General features: G+C 44.8%; 1 protein-coding gene across 5 annotated transcripts in view; it reads left to right on the top strand.

The window, feature by feature from the left end:
- Nucleotides 1-21,216, top strand: part of trdmt1 (tRNA aspartic acid methyltransferase 1) — a 145,997-nt gene that overhangs the window by 86,655 nt on the left and 38,126 nt on the right. For all 5 annotated transcript variants that reach the window (XR_011593259.1, XM_070880068.1, XM_070880067.1 and 2 more), the window contains 2 exons: nt 1,186-1,257; nt 3,413-3,478. Coding sequence is in view for 4 of the 5 variants with exons in the window: in XM_070880068.1 (XP_070736169.1) it covers nt 1,186-1,257; nt 3,413-3,478 (138 nt within the window). In the remaining variant the exon portion in view is untranslated. The remainder of the gene's footprint in view (nt 1-1,185; nt 1,258-3,412; nt 3,479-21,216) is intronic.

The following is a 21,216-nucleotide window of genomic DNA, read 5'->3' as shown; positions in this document are numbered from 1 at the left end:
TAGTCCGGTGGTGGAAGGGGTAAATGTTTAAGGTGGTGAATGGGATGCCAATCAAGCGGGCTGCTTTGTCCTGGATGGTGTTGAGCTTCTTGAGTGTTTTTGGAGCTGCACTGATCCAGGCAAGTGGAGCGTATTCCATCACACTCCCGACTTGTGCCTTGTAGATGGTGGAAAGGCTTTGGGGAGTCAGTAGGTGAGACACTTGCCGCAGAATACCCAACCTCTGACCTGCTCTTGTTGCCACAGTATTTATGTGGCTGGTCCAATTAAGTTTCTAGTCAATGGTGACCCCCAGGATGTTGATGGTGGGGAATTCGGCAATAGAAATGCCGTTGAATGTCAAGGGCGGTGGTTAGAAGACTCTTGCTTGTTGGAAATAGTGATTGTCTAGCACTTGTGTGGCCCAAATGTTACTTGCCACTTATCAGCCCAGGTACTGGCACACTTTGGCTACAAAATGCACTATCTACAGCAGAGGTTCTCAAACTTTTTTTTGCTGGGCTCCCCTTTGGTGATTCACCCTCCATATGCAGCCCACTCTTTCTCAGAAATTGTACTTTTGCATGGAACAAGAGAATTTTATTTTCTCGACTGACATAACATCTTGCTTAATACAAAAAGCAACATAAATATCATAGTACTACTATAGTGCTGTATAAACTTGAACATCGAAGAATGCTCGATAACTCACCTTTGTCTCAATGAGTAGGATGAGCCTGTTTGCTTCTCGCAAACAATTTGTGGACTCCCGGTTTGATTTTGGAGAGTTTCAGCTGGAAATTAGTCAAACAGTTTCTATACTTGTCCTTGATGTAAGTGAAGAAAATCCAATTTCACACAGATACATTGAGGCAAAGTGGACAAGTATTTTAACGGCTCTTTGAGACAACTTGAGGAACTCTTTGAATTGGACCCAAGCATTTATGATGCTGTGGAGTTTGTGCCATATTTGTAGCTGTTTTAAATTCTTAACGTACAGTAGCTTTCTTAGGAACATGCTGTAAATATCATCTTCATGAGCAGAATAAACTAGATAGCAAATAGCTATTCTATTTACCAAATGATTTAAATATAAGAATGGCTTTTATTTCATCCTTCCAATTTTCCAGTATAAGAACTGTTTTGAAAAGAAGAAAACCTTTTTATTTCAAAAACTAATTGCTCATTGTTTATTTTTTAAAACAGAATAGGTTCACAGAAAGATGTATTGGATCCCAGGACCAAGAGCTTTTTGTACATCCTTGACATACTTCCAAGGTCTGAATGTATTTTTCTTTGAATAATCGTACTTATTAAAAACAAATGAGAATGTCTTATCAGCAAACACACGTGCTCGATGGTAAGCAGGTAGAAAATTATGAAAGACATAAGAAAAAAACATCTTAAATAAAAATTAAAATACAAAAATAAGCAGCAGTTCTGTTAACATTTGAAAATAAAAAGGGTAGATGGATGCTGAGTAGTTGAGCATATTCACAGCTGAGATAGATAGATTTTTGGACACTAGAGGAATCAAGGGAAATATGAGGAAAGTGGAGTTGAGGTCAAAGATGAGGCATGATCTTAGTGAATGGCGGAGCAGGCTCGAGGGGCTGTATGGCCTACTCCTAATTTTTACATTCTTGTAGTTAATATTTCAGTGAGTTGCTACATAAGAACATAAGAATTAGGAGTAGGCCATACGGCCTCTCGAGCCTGCTCTGCCATTCCATGGCTATTCGAATCTCATTTCAGAATGGCAGGCAGTGACTAGTGGGGTACCGCAAGGTTCTGTGCTGGGGCCCCAGCTGTTTGCATTGTACATTAATGATTTAGACAAGGGGATTAAATGTAGTATCTCCAAATTTGCGGATGACACTAAGTTGGGTGGCAGTGTGAGCTGCGAGGAGGATGTTATGAGGCTGCAGAGTGACTTGGATAGGTTAGGTGAGTGAGCATGGCAGATGAAGTATAATGTGAATAAATGTGAGGTTATCCACTTTGGTGCTAAAAACAGAGAGACAGACTATTATCTGAATGGTGACAGATTAGGAAAAGGGGAGGTGCAACGAAACCTGGGTGTCATGGTACATCAGTCATTGAAGGTTGGCATGCAGGTACAGCAGGCGGTTAAGAAAGCAAATGGCATGTTGGCCTTCATAGCGAGGGGATTTGAGTACAGGGGCAGGGAGGTGTTACTACAGTTGTACAGGGCCTTGGTGAGGCCACACCTGGAGTATTGTGTGCAGTTTTGGTCTCCTAACTTGAGGAAGGACGTTCTTGCTATTGAGGGAGTGCAGCGAAGGTTCACCAGACTGATTCCCGGGATGGCAGGACTGACCTATCAAGAAAGACTGGATCAATTGGGCTTGTATTCACTGGAGTTCAGACGAATGAGAGGGGATCTCATAGCAACGTTTAAAATTCTGACGGGTTCAGACAGGGTAGAGGCAGGAAGAATGTTCCCAATGTTGGGGAAGTCCAGAACCAGGGGTCATAGCCTAAGGATAAGGGGTAAGCCATTTAGGACCGAGATGAGGAGAAACTTCTTCACCCAGAGAGTGGTGAACCTGTGGAATTCTCTACCACAGAAAGTTGTTGAGGCCAATTCACTAAATATATTCAAGAAGGAGTTCAATGTAGTCCTTACTACTAGGGGGAACAAGGGGTATGGCGAGAAAGCAGGAATGGGGTACTGAAGTTGCATGTTCAGCCACGAACTCATTGAATGGCGGTGCAGGCTCAAAGGGCTGAATGACCTACTCCTGCACCTATTTTCTATGTTTCTATGTTTATCACCTTCTAGTCTGATAATTTGTTTGTTTTTGCCCTTTAACACATCACAATTTCCTAAAATGAAAATTCAAGACTAATTTTGAATACATCCATTTTATTTCAATAAATGATTGCAGATAACCAAAATTGTCCATACTTTACAAGCAATTTGCAGTACTGGTTGAGTGGGTAAATTATTTATTAAAATGGGTTTAGAAAATTTAAGTAATCAATTACAGTGATGAAATAGAAACCAAAGTGTTTACATCTTACTGCTTCTTAAGCAGCTTTACATTTTAGACCGTGTCAAGAAAAGTCATAAATGCTTATGGCATTAATTGAATTTAGTTTGCAAATACCACTCCCCCTACGATTGTGAACTCTATCAAACAAACATAAACTCTGCCTTTGTGTATTTTTTGGTAGTTTATTTTTCAAATCTTAAACATGGCCACAGGTTTCTGCGAATATCAGACACTTGACTGGCTGAAAAAGAGCCAAGTTTTTTTCTCATTTTTTGTCAAATTACAGTAGTACTGCAGAAATGTTGTGGTCAATATCAATTTTTCTGAAATTTATAATTTTTGCATTAATGGTATGAAAGCGAAAACCAAAATAAAAGTTTTAAAAAATTGTGTTCTTGTTTTGGTCTTCCTAGACTTTCAAAGACTCCTAAATTTATTCTTCTAGAAAACGTCAAAGGATTTGAAACATCTGTGGCTAGGTATGCATCCATTCTTACGAAACAAGTACTGCTTAACTTCATACTGTTAAGATTTTTGCACCATCAAACGCAGGGAAGAAACAGTATAATGTTGACCTCCCATCTCCGTTGTACTAAGGATATATTCTAGATTAAAATCGTATTACAGGGTCCAACCTGTTAGATCAGCTCAGTGGGCACTTGATTCCCAATTAGAAGTGTGTGTGAGATTAAAAGAATGCTTTAGGATAATGTACTGCAATGGCTTGATGATCTAATTGGATAAATGCAGCTCTGAATTGTGTTTTGAATTGTTCAGAAGGTAAATGATCTATTCTTTGGTACTGTCAATTTTGATGAACCTTGCTGCTGATGAGCATATTTCTATTGGCCTGGATTTTGGGGTCAGCGGCGAATAAACACCCCCAGCCATTCATTACACTTATACTTTCTTACAGACTTTTTGCGGGCTTTTGCACTGAACTTGCAGTTATTAGAAATCTAAAATAGCCCAGTGCCCTCTGCAGGGAATCTGGGATCTGTGTAAACAGGTCAAGCAGTGGCATGTCTCCTTAACCAATCAGATTGAAGAGTCCTTACTGAGGCACACAGAGTCTAAACCAAGAAATATTAATTAGACTAGTTAATTCAATGCCAAATTATGTACCGAAAGCAAAAGAAAGATGGGATTAAGAAAGGGAGAGAGAGACAGAAAAAGTAAAAACTTCCTGATTTCTGTGTTTGACTGTGCATGTGCGGTCGCAGAAAGTTGCTGTCCAATTTACTCCTTAATAACGGTGAATGCTGATAACCTCACTGTTATTTCTACCGCATAATCCGGACCATCCTGTTTAAACAAGCGTACAACATTAAAGCCAAGGAAGTGGCATACAAATTGGCCAGAAATAGCAGCGAACCCGGGGACTGGGAGAAATTTAGAACTCAGCAGAGGAGGACAAAGGGTTTGATTAGGGCAGGGAAAATGGAGTACGAGAAGAAGCTTGCAGGGAACATTAAGACGGATTGCAAAAGTTTCTATAGATATATAAAGAGAAAAAGGTTAGTAAAGACAAAGGTAGGTCCCCTGCAGTCAGAATCAGGGGAAGTCATAACGGGAAACAAAGAAATGGCGGACCAATTGAACAAGTACTTTGGTTCGGTATTCACTGAGGAGGACACAAACAACCTTCCGGATATAAAAGGGGTCAGAGGGTCTAGTAAGGAGGAGGAACTGAGGGAAATCCTTATTAGTCGGGAAATTGTGTTGGGGAAATTGATGGGATTGAAGGCCGATAAATCCCCAGGGCCTGATGGACTGCATCCCAGAGTACTTAAGGAGGTGGCCTTGGAAATAGTGGATGCATTGACAGTCATTTTCCAACATTCCATTGACTCTGGATCAGTTCCTATCGAGTGGAGGGTAGCCAATGTAACCCCACTTTTTAAAAAAGGAGGGAGAGAGAAAGCAGGGAATTATAGACCGGTCAGCCTGACATCGGTAGTGGGTAAAATGATGGAATCAATTATTAAGGATGTCATAGCAGTGTATTTGGAAAGAGGTAATATGATAGGTCCAAGTCAGCATGGATTTGTGAAAAGGAAATCATGCTTGACAAATCTTCTGGAATTTTTTGAGGATGTTTCCAGTAGAGTGGACAAGGGAGAACCAGTTGATGTGGTATATTTGGACTTTCAGAAGGCTTTCGACAAGGTCCCACACAAGAGATTAATGTGCAAAGTTAAAGCACATGGGATTGGGGGTAGTGTGCTGACATGGATTGAGAACTGGTTGTCAGACAGGAAGCAAAGAGTAGGAGTAAATGGGGACTTTTCAGAATGGCAGGCAGTGACTAGTGGGGTACCGTAAGGTTCTGTGCTGGGGCCCCAGCTGTTTACACTGTACATTAATGATTTAGACGAGGGGATTAAATGTAGTATCTCCAAATTTGCGGATGACACTAAGTTGGGTGGCAGTGAGCTGCGAGGAGGATGCTATGAGGCTGCAGAGCGACTTGGATAGGTTAGGTGAGTGGGCAAATGCATGGCAGATGAAGTATAATGTGGATAAATGTGAGGTTATCCACTTTGGTGGTAAAAACAGAGAGACAGACTATTATCTGAATGGTGACAGATTAGGAAAAGGAGAGGTGCAAAGAGACCTGGGTGTCATGGTACATCAGTCATTGAAGGTTGGCATGCAGGTACAGCAGGCGGTTAAGAAAGCAAATGGCATGTTGGCCTTCATAGCGAGGGGATTTGAGTACAGGGGCAGGGAGGTGTTGCTACAATTGTACAGGGCCTTGGTGAGGCCACACCTGGAGTATTGTGTACAGTTTTGGTCTCCTAACCTGAGGAAGGACATTCTTGCTATTGAGGGAGTGCAGCGAAGGTTCACCAGACTGATTCCCGGGATGGCGGGACTGACCTATCAAGAAAGACTGGATCAACTGGACTTGTATTCACTGGAGTTCAGAAGAATGAGAGGGGACCTCATAGAAACGTTTAAAATTCTGACGGGGTTAGACAGGTTAGATGCAGGCAGAATGTTCCCAATGTTGGGGAAGTCCAGAACCAGGGGACACAGTCTAAGGATAAGGGGGAAGCCATTTAGGACCGAGATGAGGAGGAATTTCTTCACCCAGAGAGTGGTGAACTTGTGGAATTCTCTACCACAGAAAGTTGTTGAGGCCAATTCACTAAATATATTCAAAAAGGAGTTAGATGAAGTCCTTACTACTAGGGGGATCAAGGGGTATGGCGAGAAAGCAGGAATGGGGTACTGAAGTTGCATGTTCAGCCATGAACTCATTGAATGGTGGTGCAGGCTTGAAGGGCCGAATGGCCTACTCCTGCACCTATTTTCTATGTTTCTATGTCTCTGGTTAATCATAATTCTCGCTTCTGACATTACTCCAATTTCCTGTGTTGGACAAGTGTTTCAGTTAGGTTTAACTCCTGCCACACACACTGTTGCTCGCTAAAGACCATAAATAGATCGAGGAACTGAATGGTGAACTGGGTTAGACTCTGGAGTTTAACATCGAGAATGGCCTGTAATTTGGGATCAGTGGCGATACGACAGTGATCGCCACTGCCCACAGAGATCTTGAGATCTCTGGCGAGAACTTTAGCTTCCTCGACGTATAATTGATTGTAGCGCTGTTAATGGGGGATTCCTAGCGTAGAGCAGCAGTGACATCATTAAGTTGTCTAAGCAGCTAGTCACATTGAAGAATTATCACAGACAGCAAACCAGGCAATCAAAAGCACCAATTAGCTGCACTTTTAAAAAAATGTTAAGAGAGCAAACAAAAGATTGGAACATACACATGGGATTAAGGTAGAAATTGAAATATCATGAACAACTTAAAAAAAAAATATTTGTTTTTTTAAAATCTAGTCATTTTTATCATAATGGAGAAACGTTACATTCCACAAATATAAAATTAGATTTTCAGGACCAGAACGGTTGTTTAGCAGTCAGCACACTGTTTAAAGCCCTAGTTACACCTATTCCAACAAGACTTATCATTTAATGTGTTTACTAGCGATATTGGCTAAAACCTGAAGTTACAGTGAGTTTCAGAGGGGTAATGATGGCGTCATTATCCACTGCAAAATGAGACGGGGAGGAATTTCTTCTGAGGGTTGTAAATCTGTAGAATTCGCTGCCTCAGAGAGCTGTGGAAGCTGGATCATTGAATAAATTTAAGACAGAGATAGACAGTTTCTTAACCGATAAGGGAATAAGGGGTTATGGGGAACGGGCAGGGAAGTGGACCTGAGTCCATGATTGGATCAGCCATGATCATATTAAATGGCAGAGCAGGCTCGAGGGTCCATATGGCCTACTCCTGCTATTTCTTATGTTCTTATGTAAAATCAGAGCCAATTAACTTCTCTGGTTGCTGGCAGTAATGGCCCAACATGACATAAGCCTGGCATAAAAAATTGCACAACACACAGACAGGCAGCCGGGTGAGTGACTGTTGTAGGAAAGTGAGAGCCTGGGTGAAATTTTGGGGCCATGAATGGGAATCAATGTGCACAGCATCTCATCCGCCCCACTAAGAAATTTGGTGGCCGGATGGGAAAGAAGTTGTAGTTTCCCCATTAGGAATTAAGGTGCATATTGGAGAGAAACTTGTTGGCTCTGCTTGAGTGGAAGGGAAAGAAGTAAATAACCCCACATACATACACACGCTAACACACCTTCCATCCTCCTTTTATTTCCCACACTTACGTTCTCGCCCCTTTCCCTCCTTCTCAGAACCACGGCATAGTTCCCCTCGTCCTCACCTTCCACCCCACCAGCCTCCATGATCAGCGGATCATTTTCTGCCACCTCCAGCTTGATCTCCCCCCCCCCCCCCCCCCCTCCAGCATTCCAAGGGACACCCTGATCCACTCCCCAATCACCCCCAGCGACCCCTCCACCTCCCACAGCACCTTCCTGTGCATGTGCAGGAGATGCAACACCTGCCCTTTTACCTCCTCCATTCCCACTGTTCAGGGCCCCAAACACACCTTCCAGGTGAAACAGCGATTTTACTTGTACTACTTTCAATTTAGTATACTGTATTCGCTGCTCACGGTGTGGTCTCCTCTACATTGGGGAGATCAAACGCAGATTGGGTGACCACTTTGCAGAACACCTCCATTCAGTCCGTAAGCGTGATCCCGAGCTTCCGGTCGCCTGTCTAATTCTCCACTCCACGCCCACTCATAGAAACATAGAAACATAGAAAATAGGTGCAGGAGCAGGCCATTCTAGCCTGCACCGCCATTCAATGAGTTCATGGCTGAACATGAAACTTCAGTACCCCCTTCCTGCTTTCACGCCATACCCCTTGATCCCTCGAGTAGTAAGGACTTCATCTAACTCCCTTTTGAATATATTTAGTGAATTGGCCTCAACTACTTTCTGTGGTAGAGAATTCCACAGGTTCACCACTCTCTGGGTGAAGAAGTTTCTCCTTATCTCGGTCCTAAATGGCTTACCCCCTTATCCTTAGACTGTGACCCCTGGTTCTGGACTTCCCCAACATTGGGAACATTCTTCCTGCATCCAACCTGTCCAAACCCGTCAGAATTTTAAACGTTTCTATGAGGTCCCCTCTCACTCTTCTGAACTCCAGTGAATACAAGCCCAGTTGATCCAGTCTTTCTTGATAGGTCAGTCCCACCATCCCGGGAATCAGTCTGGTGAATCTTCGTTGCACTCCCTCAATAGCAAGAATGTCCTTCCTCAAGTTAGGAGACCAAAACTGCACACAATACTCCAGGTGTGGCCTCACCAAGGCCCTGTACAACTGTAGCAACACCTCCCTGCCCCTGTACTCAAATCCCCTCGCTATGAAGGCCAACATGCCATTTGCTTTCTTAACCGCCTGCTGTACCTGCATGCCAACCTTCAATGACTGATGTACCATGACACCCAGGTCTCGTTGCACCTTCCCTTTTCCTAATCTGTCACCATTCAGATAATAGTCTCTGTCTCTGTTTTTACCACCAAAGTGGATAACCTCACATTTATCCACATTATACTTCATCTGCCACGCATTTGCCCATTCACCTAACCTATCCAAGTCACTCTGCAGCCTCATAGCATCCTCCTCGCAGCTCACACTGCCACCCAACTTAGTGTCATCTGCAAATTTGGAGATACTACATTTAATCCCCTCGTCTAAATCATTAATGTACAATGTAAACAGCTGGGGCCCCAGCACAGAACCCTGCGGTACCCCACTAGTCACTGCCTGCCATTCCGAAAAGTCCCCATTTACTCCTACTCTTTGCTTCCTGTCTGACAACCAGTTCTCAATCCACGTCAGCACACTACCCCCAATCCCATGTGCTTTAACTTTGCACATTAATCTCCTGTGTGGGACCTTGTCGAAAGCCTTCTGAAAGTCCAAATATACCACATCAACTGGTACTCCTTTGTCCACTTTATTGGAAACATCCTCAAAAAATTCCAGAAGATTTGTCAAGCATGATCTCCCTTTCACAAATCCATGCTGACTTGGACCTATCATGTCACCATTTTCCAGATGCACTGCTATGACATCCTTAATAATTGATTCCATCATTTTACCCACTACTGAGGTCAGGCTGACCGGTCTATAATTCCCTGCTTTCTCTCTCCCTCCTTTTTTAAAAAGTGGGGTTACATTGGCTACCCTCCACTCGATAGGAACTGATCCAGAGTCAATGGAATGTTGGAAAATGACTGTCAATGCATCCGCTATTTCCAAGGCCACCTCCTTAAGTACTCTGGGATGCAGTCCATCAGGCCCTGGGGATTTATCGGCCTTCAATCCCATCAATTTCCCCAACACAATTTCCCGACTAATAAAAATTTCCCTCAGTTCCTCCTCCTCCTTACTAGACCCTCTGACCCCTTTTATATCCGGAAGGTTGTTTGTGTCCTCCTCAGTGAATACTGAACCAAAGTACTTGTTCAATTGGTCTGCCATTTCTTTGTTCCCCGTTATGACTTCCCCTGATTCTGACTGCAGGGGACCTATGTTTGTCTTTACTAACCTTTTTCTCTTTACATACCTATAGAAACTTTTGCAATCTGCCTTAATGTTCCCTGCAAGCTTCTTCTCGTACTCCATTTTCCCTGCCCTAATCAAACCCTTTGTCCTCCTCTGCTGAGTTCTAAATTTCTCCCAGTCCCCAGGTTCGCTGCTATTTCTGGCCAATTTGTATGCCACTTCCTTGGCTTTAATACTATCCCTGATTTCCCTTGATAGCCACGGTTGAGCCACCTTCCCTTTTTTATTTTTACGCCAGACAGGAATGTACAATTGTTGTAATTCATCCATGCAGTCTCTAAATGTCTGCCATTGCCCATCCACAGTCAATCCCTTAAGTATCATTAGCCAATCTATCTTAGCCAATTCATGCCTCATACCTTCAAAGTTAGCCTTCTTTAAGTTCTGGACCATGGTCTCTGAATTAACTGTTTCATTCTCCATCCTAATGCAGAATTCCACCATATTATGGTCACTCTTCCCCAAGGGGCCTCGCACAATGAGATTGTTAATTAATCCTCTCTCATTACACAACACCCAGTCTAAGATGGCCTCCCCCCTAGTTGGTTCCTCGTCATATTGGTCTAGAAAACCATCCCTTATGCACTCCAGGAAATCCTCCTCCACCGTATTGCTTCCAGTTTGGCTAGCCCAATCTATGTGCATATTAAAGTCACCCATTATAACTGCTGCACCTTTATTGCATGCACTCCTAATTTCCTGTTTGATGCCCTCCCCAACATCACTACTACTGTTTGGAGGTCTGTACACAACTCCCACTAACGATTTTTGCCCTTTAGTGTTCTGCAGCTCTACCCATATAGATTCCACATCATCCAAGCTAATGTCTTTCCTAACTATTGCATTAATCTCCTCTTTAACCAGCAATGCTACCCCACCTCCTTTTCCTTTTATTCTATCCTTCCTGAATGTTGAATACCCCTGGATGTTGAGTTCCCAGCCCTGATCATCCTGGAGCTACGTCTCCGTAATCCCAATCACATCATATTTGTTAACCTCTATTTGCACAGTTAATTCATCCACCTTATTGCGGATACTCCTTGCATTAAGACACAAAGCCTTCAGGCTTGCTTTTTTAACACCCTTTGTCCTTTTAGAATTTTGCTGTACAGTGGCCCTTTTTGTTCTTTGCCTTGGGTTTCTATGCCCTCCACTTTTCCTCATCTCCTTTCTGTCTTTTACTTTTGCCTCATTTTTGTCTCCCTCTGTCTCCCTGCATAGGTTCCCATCCCCCTGCAATATTAGTTTAACTCCTCCCCAACAGCACTAGCAAACACTCCCCCTAGGACATTGGTTCTGGTCCTGCCCAGGTGCAGACCGTCCGGTTTGTACTGGTCCCACCTCCCTCAGAACCGGTTCCAATGCCCCAAGAATTTGAATCCCTCCCTGCTGCACCACTGCTCAAGCCATGTATTCATCTGCGCTATCCTGCGATTCCTACTCTGACTAGCACGTGGCACTGGTAGCAATCCCGAGATTACTACTTTTGAGGTCCTACTTTTTAATTTAGCTTCTAGCTCCTTAAATTCTTTTCGTAGGACCTCATCCCTTTTTTTACCTATGTCGTTGGTACCAATGTGCACCACGACAACTGGCTGTTCTCCCTCCCATTTCAGAATGTCCTGCACCCGCGCCGAGACATCCTTGACCCTTGCACCAGGGAGGCAACATACCATCCTGGAGTCTCGGTTGCGTCCGCAGAAATGCCTATCTATTCCCCTCACCATCGAATCCCCTATCACTATCGCGCTCCCAATCTTTTTCCTGCCCTCCTTTGCAGCAGAGCCACCTACGGTGCCATGAACTTGGCTGCTGCTGCCCTCCCCTGATGAGTCATCCTCCCCAACAGTACTCAAAGCAGTGTATCTGTTTTGCAGGGGGATGACCACAGGGGACCCCTGCACTATCTTTCTTGCACTGCTCTTCCTGCTGGTCTTCCAGTCCCTATCTGGCTGTGGACCCTTCTCCTGCGGTAAGACCAACTCACTACACGTGATACTCACGTCATTCTCTGATCTCTGCGTCCTCAGCCTCTTGCACTGATCCAGTGCTCGAGGAACAGCACCTCTTCTTTCGTTTAGGCACTTTACAGCCTTCCGGACTCAACATTGAGTTCAACAATTTCCGACCGTAACCCCTGCCCCTATATTTTTTTTTTCTCTCTCTCTTTTCCATGACAGCTGTTGATTCTGTAATTTCCATTTACACCCTATCTAAACTCATCTTTTGTTTCTTAACTTGTCCTATTACCATCTCCTTTTGCCTTGCACTATTACCTCTTTTGTCTCTTAATCTCTTCTGCCTTCCACCCTATCACAGACCTCCCCTTTTATTCTTTCCACCCCTCCCACCTTTCCCTGGTCCAGCATTTGCTTAAAAACCTTTTACATCTCTAACTTTGTCCAGTTCTGATGAAGGGTCATCGACCTTAAACGTTAACTCTGTTTCTCTCTCCACAGATGCTGCTGATCTGCTGAGTATTTCCAGCATTTGTTTTTATTTCTGATTTCGAGCATCTGCAGTATTTTGCTTTTGTGTTCCATCCTTCTTTCCTACACCTCACCACCTTCCTTCCTGCACATGTCATCCTTCCTTCCTGTATCTCATTTCCTTCCCCATCCTTTCTGTACCTCACTTGCTTCCTTCCTTCCTTCCTTCTCTTCTCTTCCCTTCCCTTCCCTTCCCTTCCCTTCCCTTCCTTCCTTCCTGTACCTCACTTCCCATCTCCAGCTGAGAGACTTTGCAGGCTCTGTACTCGCTCTGCGCATACAGACTTTGCCAGTGCCAAACCCATTTGGCAGTCCAGCCTATTTTCCATTCGACCTACTGAAAAAGTTTCTTTGCCTTTTCTCCCCCTGTAACCCTGCCCTCTTCACCCCCCATAACCCTGCCCATCCATCATCATCCTCCTCCTCCTCCACCTTTTTCCACACCCCTTATTTCCTGCTCTCTTTCTCTATCCCAGCTCCCCTCCTCTCCTCTGTCCCTTTCACCCTCTCGCCTTTTACACTTCCCCATTACTCGTCTCTCCAGTTCCCTTCCCACTCTCCCTCCACCCTTTTCCCCCTACTCCCCAACCTTGATAGTTATTTTCTCACTCCCACTCCTGTAACCCTACTTGATCTTAATACTGCACTTGGTCTTGACTCCCCATTTACAATGCCATGAGGAATTAGTTATTAATATAAGTATTCGCTAGTGATGTAGGGCCTAACTTTGGCCATGACTTGCATCAATTTTTTTGGAGCAAGTTGTTTTTTCTGGTGTAAGTTTTAAAAAATACTATTTTCCTCAAAAGATTTGCTCCAGAGTAAGTCAGTTAGCTACGATTTTTTTTTAGGTCAGCTTTTTTTTTCAAAAGGGGGCGTTCCCAGACACATGCCAGTTTTGGCCATTTATGCCATTTTGGCCAGCAAAATCTTACTCCAAATCGACTTAAGTCAGCATATGTGGCCAGCTCTGAAAAACCTTGCGGGCAGTGAAGAAAAAGCAGCGCACATTCGGCAGACATTAGGGCAGGGATAGGTGAGGGAAGGGAACTGGAGAGGACCCCAACGACCAAGCAGCAAACATTGCAAGGAAAAGCTCAAACAATTAAAATACTAATAAAAATGATGTAAATCCTACCTTAATCTTTGAAGTTGGCCTGGGAAGGCAGCGGGCTGGCCGGCCGTTGCGGGAGGCCACTTGGCCGGGGATAGGGTGCGGCAAGATCGGGGCGTCCCTTCGGTTGGGGATAGGGGCTGTGAGCATCGGGTCCTGCTCACAGCCCGCAGGACACGCTTGGATGTCAGGAGCATGCGCGCAGACGTCGTTGTGCATGCGCGCAGGTGCCGGCACTGTTTTCGGCGCTGGCCTGTTGCTCCGCCCCCCACTTCTGAATGCACGCCACACTGGGACTCCGGGGACTTGGAAGAGCGGCCAGGATGGGGCCACTTTTTTCCGGCGCCATTTCCACTACGCAAAGTCGGCGCACTTAAGGTAAGTGCGCCAAAAAAAGGGGTTGGGCAAAGTTGAGCCCGTAATTTCCTGCCCTGCCACACACAATATAAAGCAGGACTAACAGCATTAGAGCAGAAGAACTCAATGCACACATGCTACGTATTTTCGAAGGCCATCTCCAAACTGATTTCAAAGGTGTACAAAGTGAGAGCACTTTACTTAGACATCTTTCTTTAAATATTGCACACAATGCCATCACTGTACAATATTTTGGAATACAGTACCACTTGTGCAATAGTCCAAACATGGAGCAGTTGAACTAACTGTTAGGAGTGGTGTGAAGGGAGACCAATCTTTTTCATAATTGAAGCACATGCACATAGTTCAGTTTACCTTTGTAATTCTGGTGAATTATGTATAGATTGTAAAAGGTGACAGGACGTTGAACCCTTTATAATCAGTATAAAAGAGTGTGCCTGTGTTTTTGTTTGAGAAAAGGCAAACTTTTTCTGGCTGCATATCTACTGCGTCTAGTGTAGAACCAAACTTTATACATTTCTTTACAATACTTTTCAGACTAGGTAGCCCAACTGCATTACAATGTCTTTGTGCATAGCTCAATGAAAATGCTTGATACAGTACCAAAGAATATAACAATTGTTAAATTCCTCATTTGCTCATCCTGCACTTTATATAAAAAAAAATAGAAATTCTTACCATGTCATCATGAAAAATTACACTGTTCCTTTAAATTTTTGCAATTCAGAAAGTGTGATATTCCCCCCATCTCACCCCCATGCTCTGTCGATTCATAACTTCTCTTTGAGAGAAAACCTCAGTTTTGATTCCGATTCCCAGTAACGTGTAATTGATATGTTGTTTCCCACAAGGAACATTTTAATTGTTCAGTATTTTTTATGACTGTTGGATCAGTTTCTTAGTAGTTGCTGAAGCTGTCTGCGGTAGTTATGTAATTTTTGTAACATTCAATTTCTTTTCTACTAAGTTTTTTCTTTACTTTAATACTTGGGTGTTGCCTGGTTGGCACTGATTTCAATTGGACATACCGGCCTCTCTCAGTCTCTGGACCCTGATTTCTTTTTTCTCTTGCAAGTTTTTGTTGTGTACTTGGCCGCTGGTTAATATCAGCAGCTGGTTTTCATCATTGGCTGTGAGTGCAGCAGACCAAAAGTAAGTAGAAATCACAGTGACCCATTGGGAGAGGATGTTGGATTCCACCATGGCTGGACTGTTCTTAACTCTGTAGTGTGCTGGGTGCTATTGGGTGGAGGAATGAAAAATGTTTGATATCCCAGCATATTCATCCTTTATCTTGATGGACAAGAAATTTGAACACAAACATATAAAATCTTAAAAAGAGAAATGTACTAAGGTCAGAATATAAGGCTCAATTTTCCCCAGTGATTTGCGCCGTTTTTTTGGAGTAGGAGTAGGGGGGTGGGGGGAGTCAGGGGGTGAGAAAGAGAGGAGAGGAGAGGAGGGAGAGATAGCTGATCTTACAGCTTGTAGCCCGTGGAGAGAGAGAGATAGCTGATCTTACAGCTTCTAGCCCGGGGAGGGAGCGAGATAGCCGATCTTACGGCTTGTACCCCGGGGAGGAAGGGAGAGAGAGAGAGAGAGAGAGACGATCTTACGGCTTGTAGCCCGGGGAGAGGGAGATCACAAGACTCAAGGGGGTGGGGGGAGAGGGGAGAGAGATGAGAGGTCACAAGACCTTTGTGTGTGTCCCATCCAAACAGACCTTGGGGAGACAGAGAACTGCAAATCTATGTTGCCTGTTTTCCTGCCATTTTCAGCTGCTTTGAAAGTTTAACTTTAAGTATAGGGGCAATACTGACAATGCCAGACATTGTGTGAGCCTTCTGCATCATGATGCTACGTAGGAGACAATTGATAGAGCTCATCGCATCAGGAACATCGGAGCCCGGAGGGTGCTGGGCAGGAGGCCTTACCCACCTCGGGTATATCGAGACAGGCGTTCGTACCTGCACCTGAGTGATGCAGACTGTGTCAGAAAGCTGCGTTTCTGCAAAGAAGTTGTCCATGAGATCTGTGAGTTGATGAAACCAGACCTGCAGCCGAGAAGCGTCAGGAACACTGCTTTGTCAGTTGAAGTGAAGGTTACAGCTGCACTTTCATTCAATGCCTCAGGATCATTTCAAATTACAACTGCGGATGTGTGCGCCATCTCTCAGCATGCAACACATGTCTCCATTCGCCAGGTCACGGCTGCAATGTATGCACGGAGGAATGACTTCATAGAAACATAAAAAATAGGTGCAGGAGTAGGCCATACGGCCCTTCGAGCCTACACCACCATTCAATAAGATCATGGCTGATCATTCCCTCAGTACCCCTTTCCTGCTTTCTCTCTCTACCCCTTGATCCCCTTAGCCATAAGTGCCATATCTAACTCCCTCTTGAATATATCCATTGAACTGGCATCAACAACTATCTGCGGCAGGGAATTGCACAGGTTAACAACTCTCTGAGTGAAGCAGTTTCCCCTCATCTCAGTCCTAAATGGCCTACCCCTTATCCTAAGACTGTGTCCCCTGGTTCTGGACTTCACCAACATCGGGAACATTCGACCCACATCTAACCTGACCCGTCCTGTCAGAATCTTATATGTTTCTATGAGATCCCCTCTCATCCTTCTAAACTCCAGTGTATAAAGGCCCAGTTGATCCAGTCTCTCCTCATATGTCAGTCCAATCATCCTGGGAATCAGTCTGGTGAACCTTCGCTGCACTCCCTCAATAGCAAGAACGTCCTTTCTCAGATTAGGAGACCAAAACTGAACACAATATTCTAGCTGAGGCCTCACCAAGGCCCTGTACAACTGCAGTAAGACCTCCCTGCTCCTATACTCAAATCCCCTAGCTATGAAGGCCTTCTTCACCGCCTGCTGTACCTGTATGCCAACTTTCAATGACTGATGAACCATGACACCCAGGTCTCGTTGCACCTCCCCTTTTCCTAATCTGCCGCCATTCAGATAATCTATCTTTGCGTTTTTGCCCCCAAAGTGGATAACCTCACATTTATCCACATTATACTGCATCTGCCATGCATTTGCCCACTCACCTAACCTGTCCAAGTCACCCTGCAGCCTCTTAGCGTTCCCCTCACAGCTCACACCCTCCACCCAGTTTAGTGTCATCTGCAAACTTGGAGATATTACATTCAATTTCTTCATCTAAATCATTGATGTATATTGTAAAGAGCTGGGGCCCCAGCACTGAGCCCTGTGGCACTCCACTAGTCACTGCCTGCCATTCTGATAAGGACCCGTTTATCCCGACTCTCTGCTTCCTGTCTGCCAACCAGTTCTCTATCCACATCAGTATATTACCCCCAATACCATGTGCTTTGATTTTGCACACCAATCTCTTGTATGGGACCTTGTTAAAAGCCTTTTGAAAGTCCAAATACACCACATCCACTGGTTCTCCTTTGTCAACTCTACTAGTTACATCCTCAAAAAATTCCAGAAGATTTGTCAAGCATGGCTTCCCCTTCGTAAATCCATGCTGACTTGGACCGATCCTGTCACTGTTTTCCAAATGCGCTGCTATTTCATCTTTAATAATTGATTCCAACATTTCCCCACTACTGATGTCAGGCTAACCAGTCTATAATTACCTGCTTTCTCTCTCCCTCCCTTTTTAAAATGTGGTGTTACATTAGCTACCCTCCAGTCCATAGGAACTGATCCAGAGACATAAGACTGTTGGAAAATGATCACCAATGCGTCCACTATTTCTAGGGCCACTTCCTTAAGTACTCTGGGATGCAGACTATCAGGCCCCAGGGATTTATCGGCCTTCAATCCCATCAATTTCCCTAACACAATTTCCTGCCTAATAAAGATTTCCTTCAGTTCATCATATTCCCCATGACCTCCCAAGCAATCGATGACACGGCTGTGGGCTTCTGAAGGATTGCTGGCTTCCCAAAGACTGCATTAATTATACCCACATCGTCTTGTGAGTACCTTTGCAGGATTCTGAGATGTACGGGAATAGAAACGGCTTCCACTCCATTAATGTGCAGCTCGGGTGTGACGACATGCATCGCATCATGTCAGTCGATGCAAGATACCCTGGCAGCACCCATGATGCGTTCATCCTACGCGACAGTGTTATATCTGCCATGTTTGAGCAGCAGACAGAAGGGCAGAGCTGGCTACTGGGAAACAAAGGATATGGCCTCGCCACCTGGCTCATGACGCCCCTTCGCGTAACCCGGACGGAAACTGACCATCAATACAACGTGTCACACATTGCGACGCGCTGCATCATTGAACGGACAATTGGCATATTGAAACCGTGTTTCCGATGCCTGGACCATTCTGGAGGCTACTTGCTGTACTCCCCTGAGACTGTCGGTCAGTTCACTGTTGTGTGCTGCATGCTGCATAACTTAGCCATACTTAGCAACTGGTAGTGGAAGACCCACCTGCGGTGAGAGTGGCTGATGATAATGATGTGGAAGATGCAGGTGACGAGTGGAAGGACGAGGAGGAGGAGGAGGATAACGAGGTTGAGGAAGCCATGCAAGTGCCTGAGGTCGGAGCACGACGATGGAGGAGGGCGGGCCATCGTGCTCCTTTAACAATTGCTCCAGCCTTGCGCCAGCAGCTCATCCGTAAACGTTTACTGATGCCTGAGGGCTCAGCGACAACTATTCCACAGGGACATGTTTATTGTTTGGAGTTGTTCCGTAGTGTTGTGTTGTGTTAATGGAACATGATTCAGTTTTAATGTAAAATATATTTTATTCAAAGTTTACAATGTACTTAACTTTAATAAAATTACTCTTGTATAAAACTTTACTTTAATATCACTCGTTAAGATCACTTATAAACTTGTACATTTACATAAACTTACAAAAAACTTTTAATTTGAAAACATTTACAACAGTAACAACACTAATAACAACAGCAGCAAAGAAAGGCTGCACCCATCTCTCATCCCCTTAGTCTAAGACCGCCCGCTGCGCTTGGTCTTGGACTTTCCACCACCCCTGCCCGCAGGCGGTGGCGCAGTGTTTCTGGGCTTGGTACCAAGCTTATTCCTTCTAACATCTCGGGTACTGCACACCTCTTGAGGGTGGGGGACCTCAGTGTCAGGCCGCAAGTTGGAGGGCCCGGCTTGCGGCTCTTCAGAGGCTGGTGTGGGGATTGCAGTGCGAGCGGCAGTTGATTCGGTCAATGGATGCGGGGTATGGGCGTGTTCCCTTATTGCAGCAGCTAACTCACACATACTGTTCCTCATGCACCCTGACAGTGTCTCAGCAGACTGCAACAATCCCTCCTTAATGGCCAGTACTACCTCTGACATTCCCTCCCTCATGGCCAGTGACGTGGTTGGCACTACCTCTGACATTCCCTCCCTCATGGCCACTATTCCCTCACTGATGGTCCCGACGAGTGTTGTTAGTTCTTCTGACAGTCCCACTACCTCATCACTCACCCCACTGATGGTGTCCAGGAGTGATCGGGTAAGGTCAATGCTCTCCGCACTCAATGACATCATCTGAACCACATCTGTTATATCCTGCATCTCAGGGGAGCGTGGTCAAACTCTCCTTCCCCTCATCATCCTGGGTGTGGCTCGCTGCATCCCACTGGGACCCGCAGCCTGGGACAGTGGGGCCCTGGGTGTGCCTCGCTGCACCCCACTACTGGGACCCGCAACCTCAAGGTGTGAAACCATGGAATGTCCCCCACCAACACCTAAACCACTAGTCACGGAAGGGGCTGGCACCTCTATGAGTGGCACGTCCTCCATATTCAGTACAACAGTGGGAGCTTCATCCAGCTCAGTCCACTCACCCCCGCCCCCCCCATGTTCTTGGTCTGGAGGGTTGGATTGTAAGATGTTCACTTCAGGCTCATCATCGTCTGAATCTTCTGCATCGCCAGGGATGGCCTCCAATTTTGCAAAATATAACAGAACAGACAAATGGTTAGCAGTCGAGGCGGGGCAGGATGGCATGAGTAGCCTCACACATCGCAGGCCAGGCAGCGAGTTGATTTTGAAGGACCATGATGAATTTGCAGGATTTACCCTCTCCCTCGAGTGTGGGCCCAGCTTGTGCAATACTGATTGCTTTTCTCCAGCTTGGACCCATCAAAGCAGCGACCCTCTCTTCCAAGGGTGTCAGTGGGTGCAGATTTTCTCGGCCTCCTCCTTTTCGAGTTCTTTCCCTTTTGTTGTGTACCACTTTCCTCTGCAAAGATGAAAATGCAACTTTTTAGAGAGGGTGTCTTTCTGCTGGGTGGGACATATGCAGCTGGTCACATTTACAATTGCATTGAACAAATGAAAATATTACTTACACTAACTACTTGATCAAGATGCTGCCATTTCTTTTTACACTGGCTTCCAGACCTCTGGGTGGTCACCACTGCGCAGTAGTCTTCTGCGACTTGGTTCCAATGTTTCTTCATTTCTTTGGGTGGAACTTTTATGTGACCTCTGCTGGTGTCCAGCTCTTACCATCTGTTCTCAATCACAGTAACTAGTGTCTCCACTTCTTCCAGCAAGAAATTCTTGGTCCTTGGTTGCATCTTGTATTGCTCCAGCTGTGATTTTTCCAATGCTCTCTCACAGCACTCCTTATCACCCACACACAACTGGCTCTTGAAAAGTGGGCAATTGCCAAATTTGAGCTGTATTGAGCATGTGCGTCCATTGGAATGATGTCAAAAACATAATTTTTTTTTCCGCACATGCGCAGAAGGTGCAGACAGCAGGCTCCACCCCCCGAGGAGACTGGACACGCTGCGCGGCACCAAATTCGAATTGTACATCGGGGAAAGTTTGGCAAAATATTTCTGCCGCATTTCTGGCCTAGAAAACCCGGCGTAACTCTGGCACTACGTCAGAAAACGGGCTTGGGGAAAATTGAGCCCATAGACTGAGTTCATTACTCTTGTACAAGCTAAAATGATTTACAACTTATAAAGAATTTGCCATCATTTCAGTTATTGTAATATTAGTGCCAAGGAGGATTAAAGTAAAGAATATACAAAGCATTTCATCATTTATCTTTTTTTAATCTGATTAGGCTCGTGGCATGTCAAATGTGATTTTTTTCCCCTCCCCCTTTTCAGTTAGAAATTCTTAAACCATTAAACACTCATTTAACAATATAAATAATAGACAGAACATACTCAGCTATTATATTGCACATTCATTGCTTTTGGAGTTATAAATCAAATTT

Source organism: Pristiophorus japonicus, chromosome 5, assembly GCF_044704955.1.
Source record: "Pristiophorus japonicus isolate sPriJap1 chromosome 5, sPriJap1.hap1, whole genome shotgun sequence".
NCBI lineage: Eukaryota > Metazoa > Chordata > Chondrichthyes > Pristiophoridae > Pristiophorus > Pristiophorus japonicus.
The sequence above is the reverse complement of the archived record's forward strand: the minus strand, read 5'-3'. Positions and strand labels throughout refer to the sequence as shown.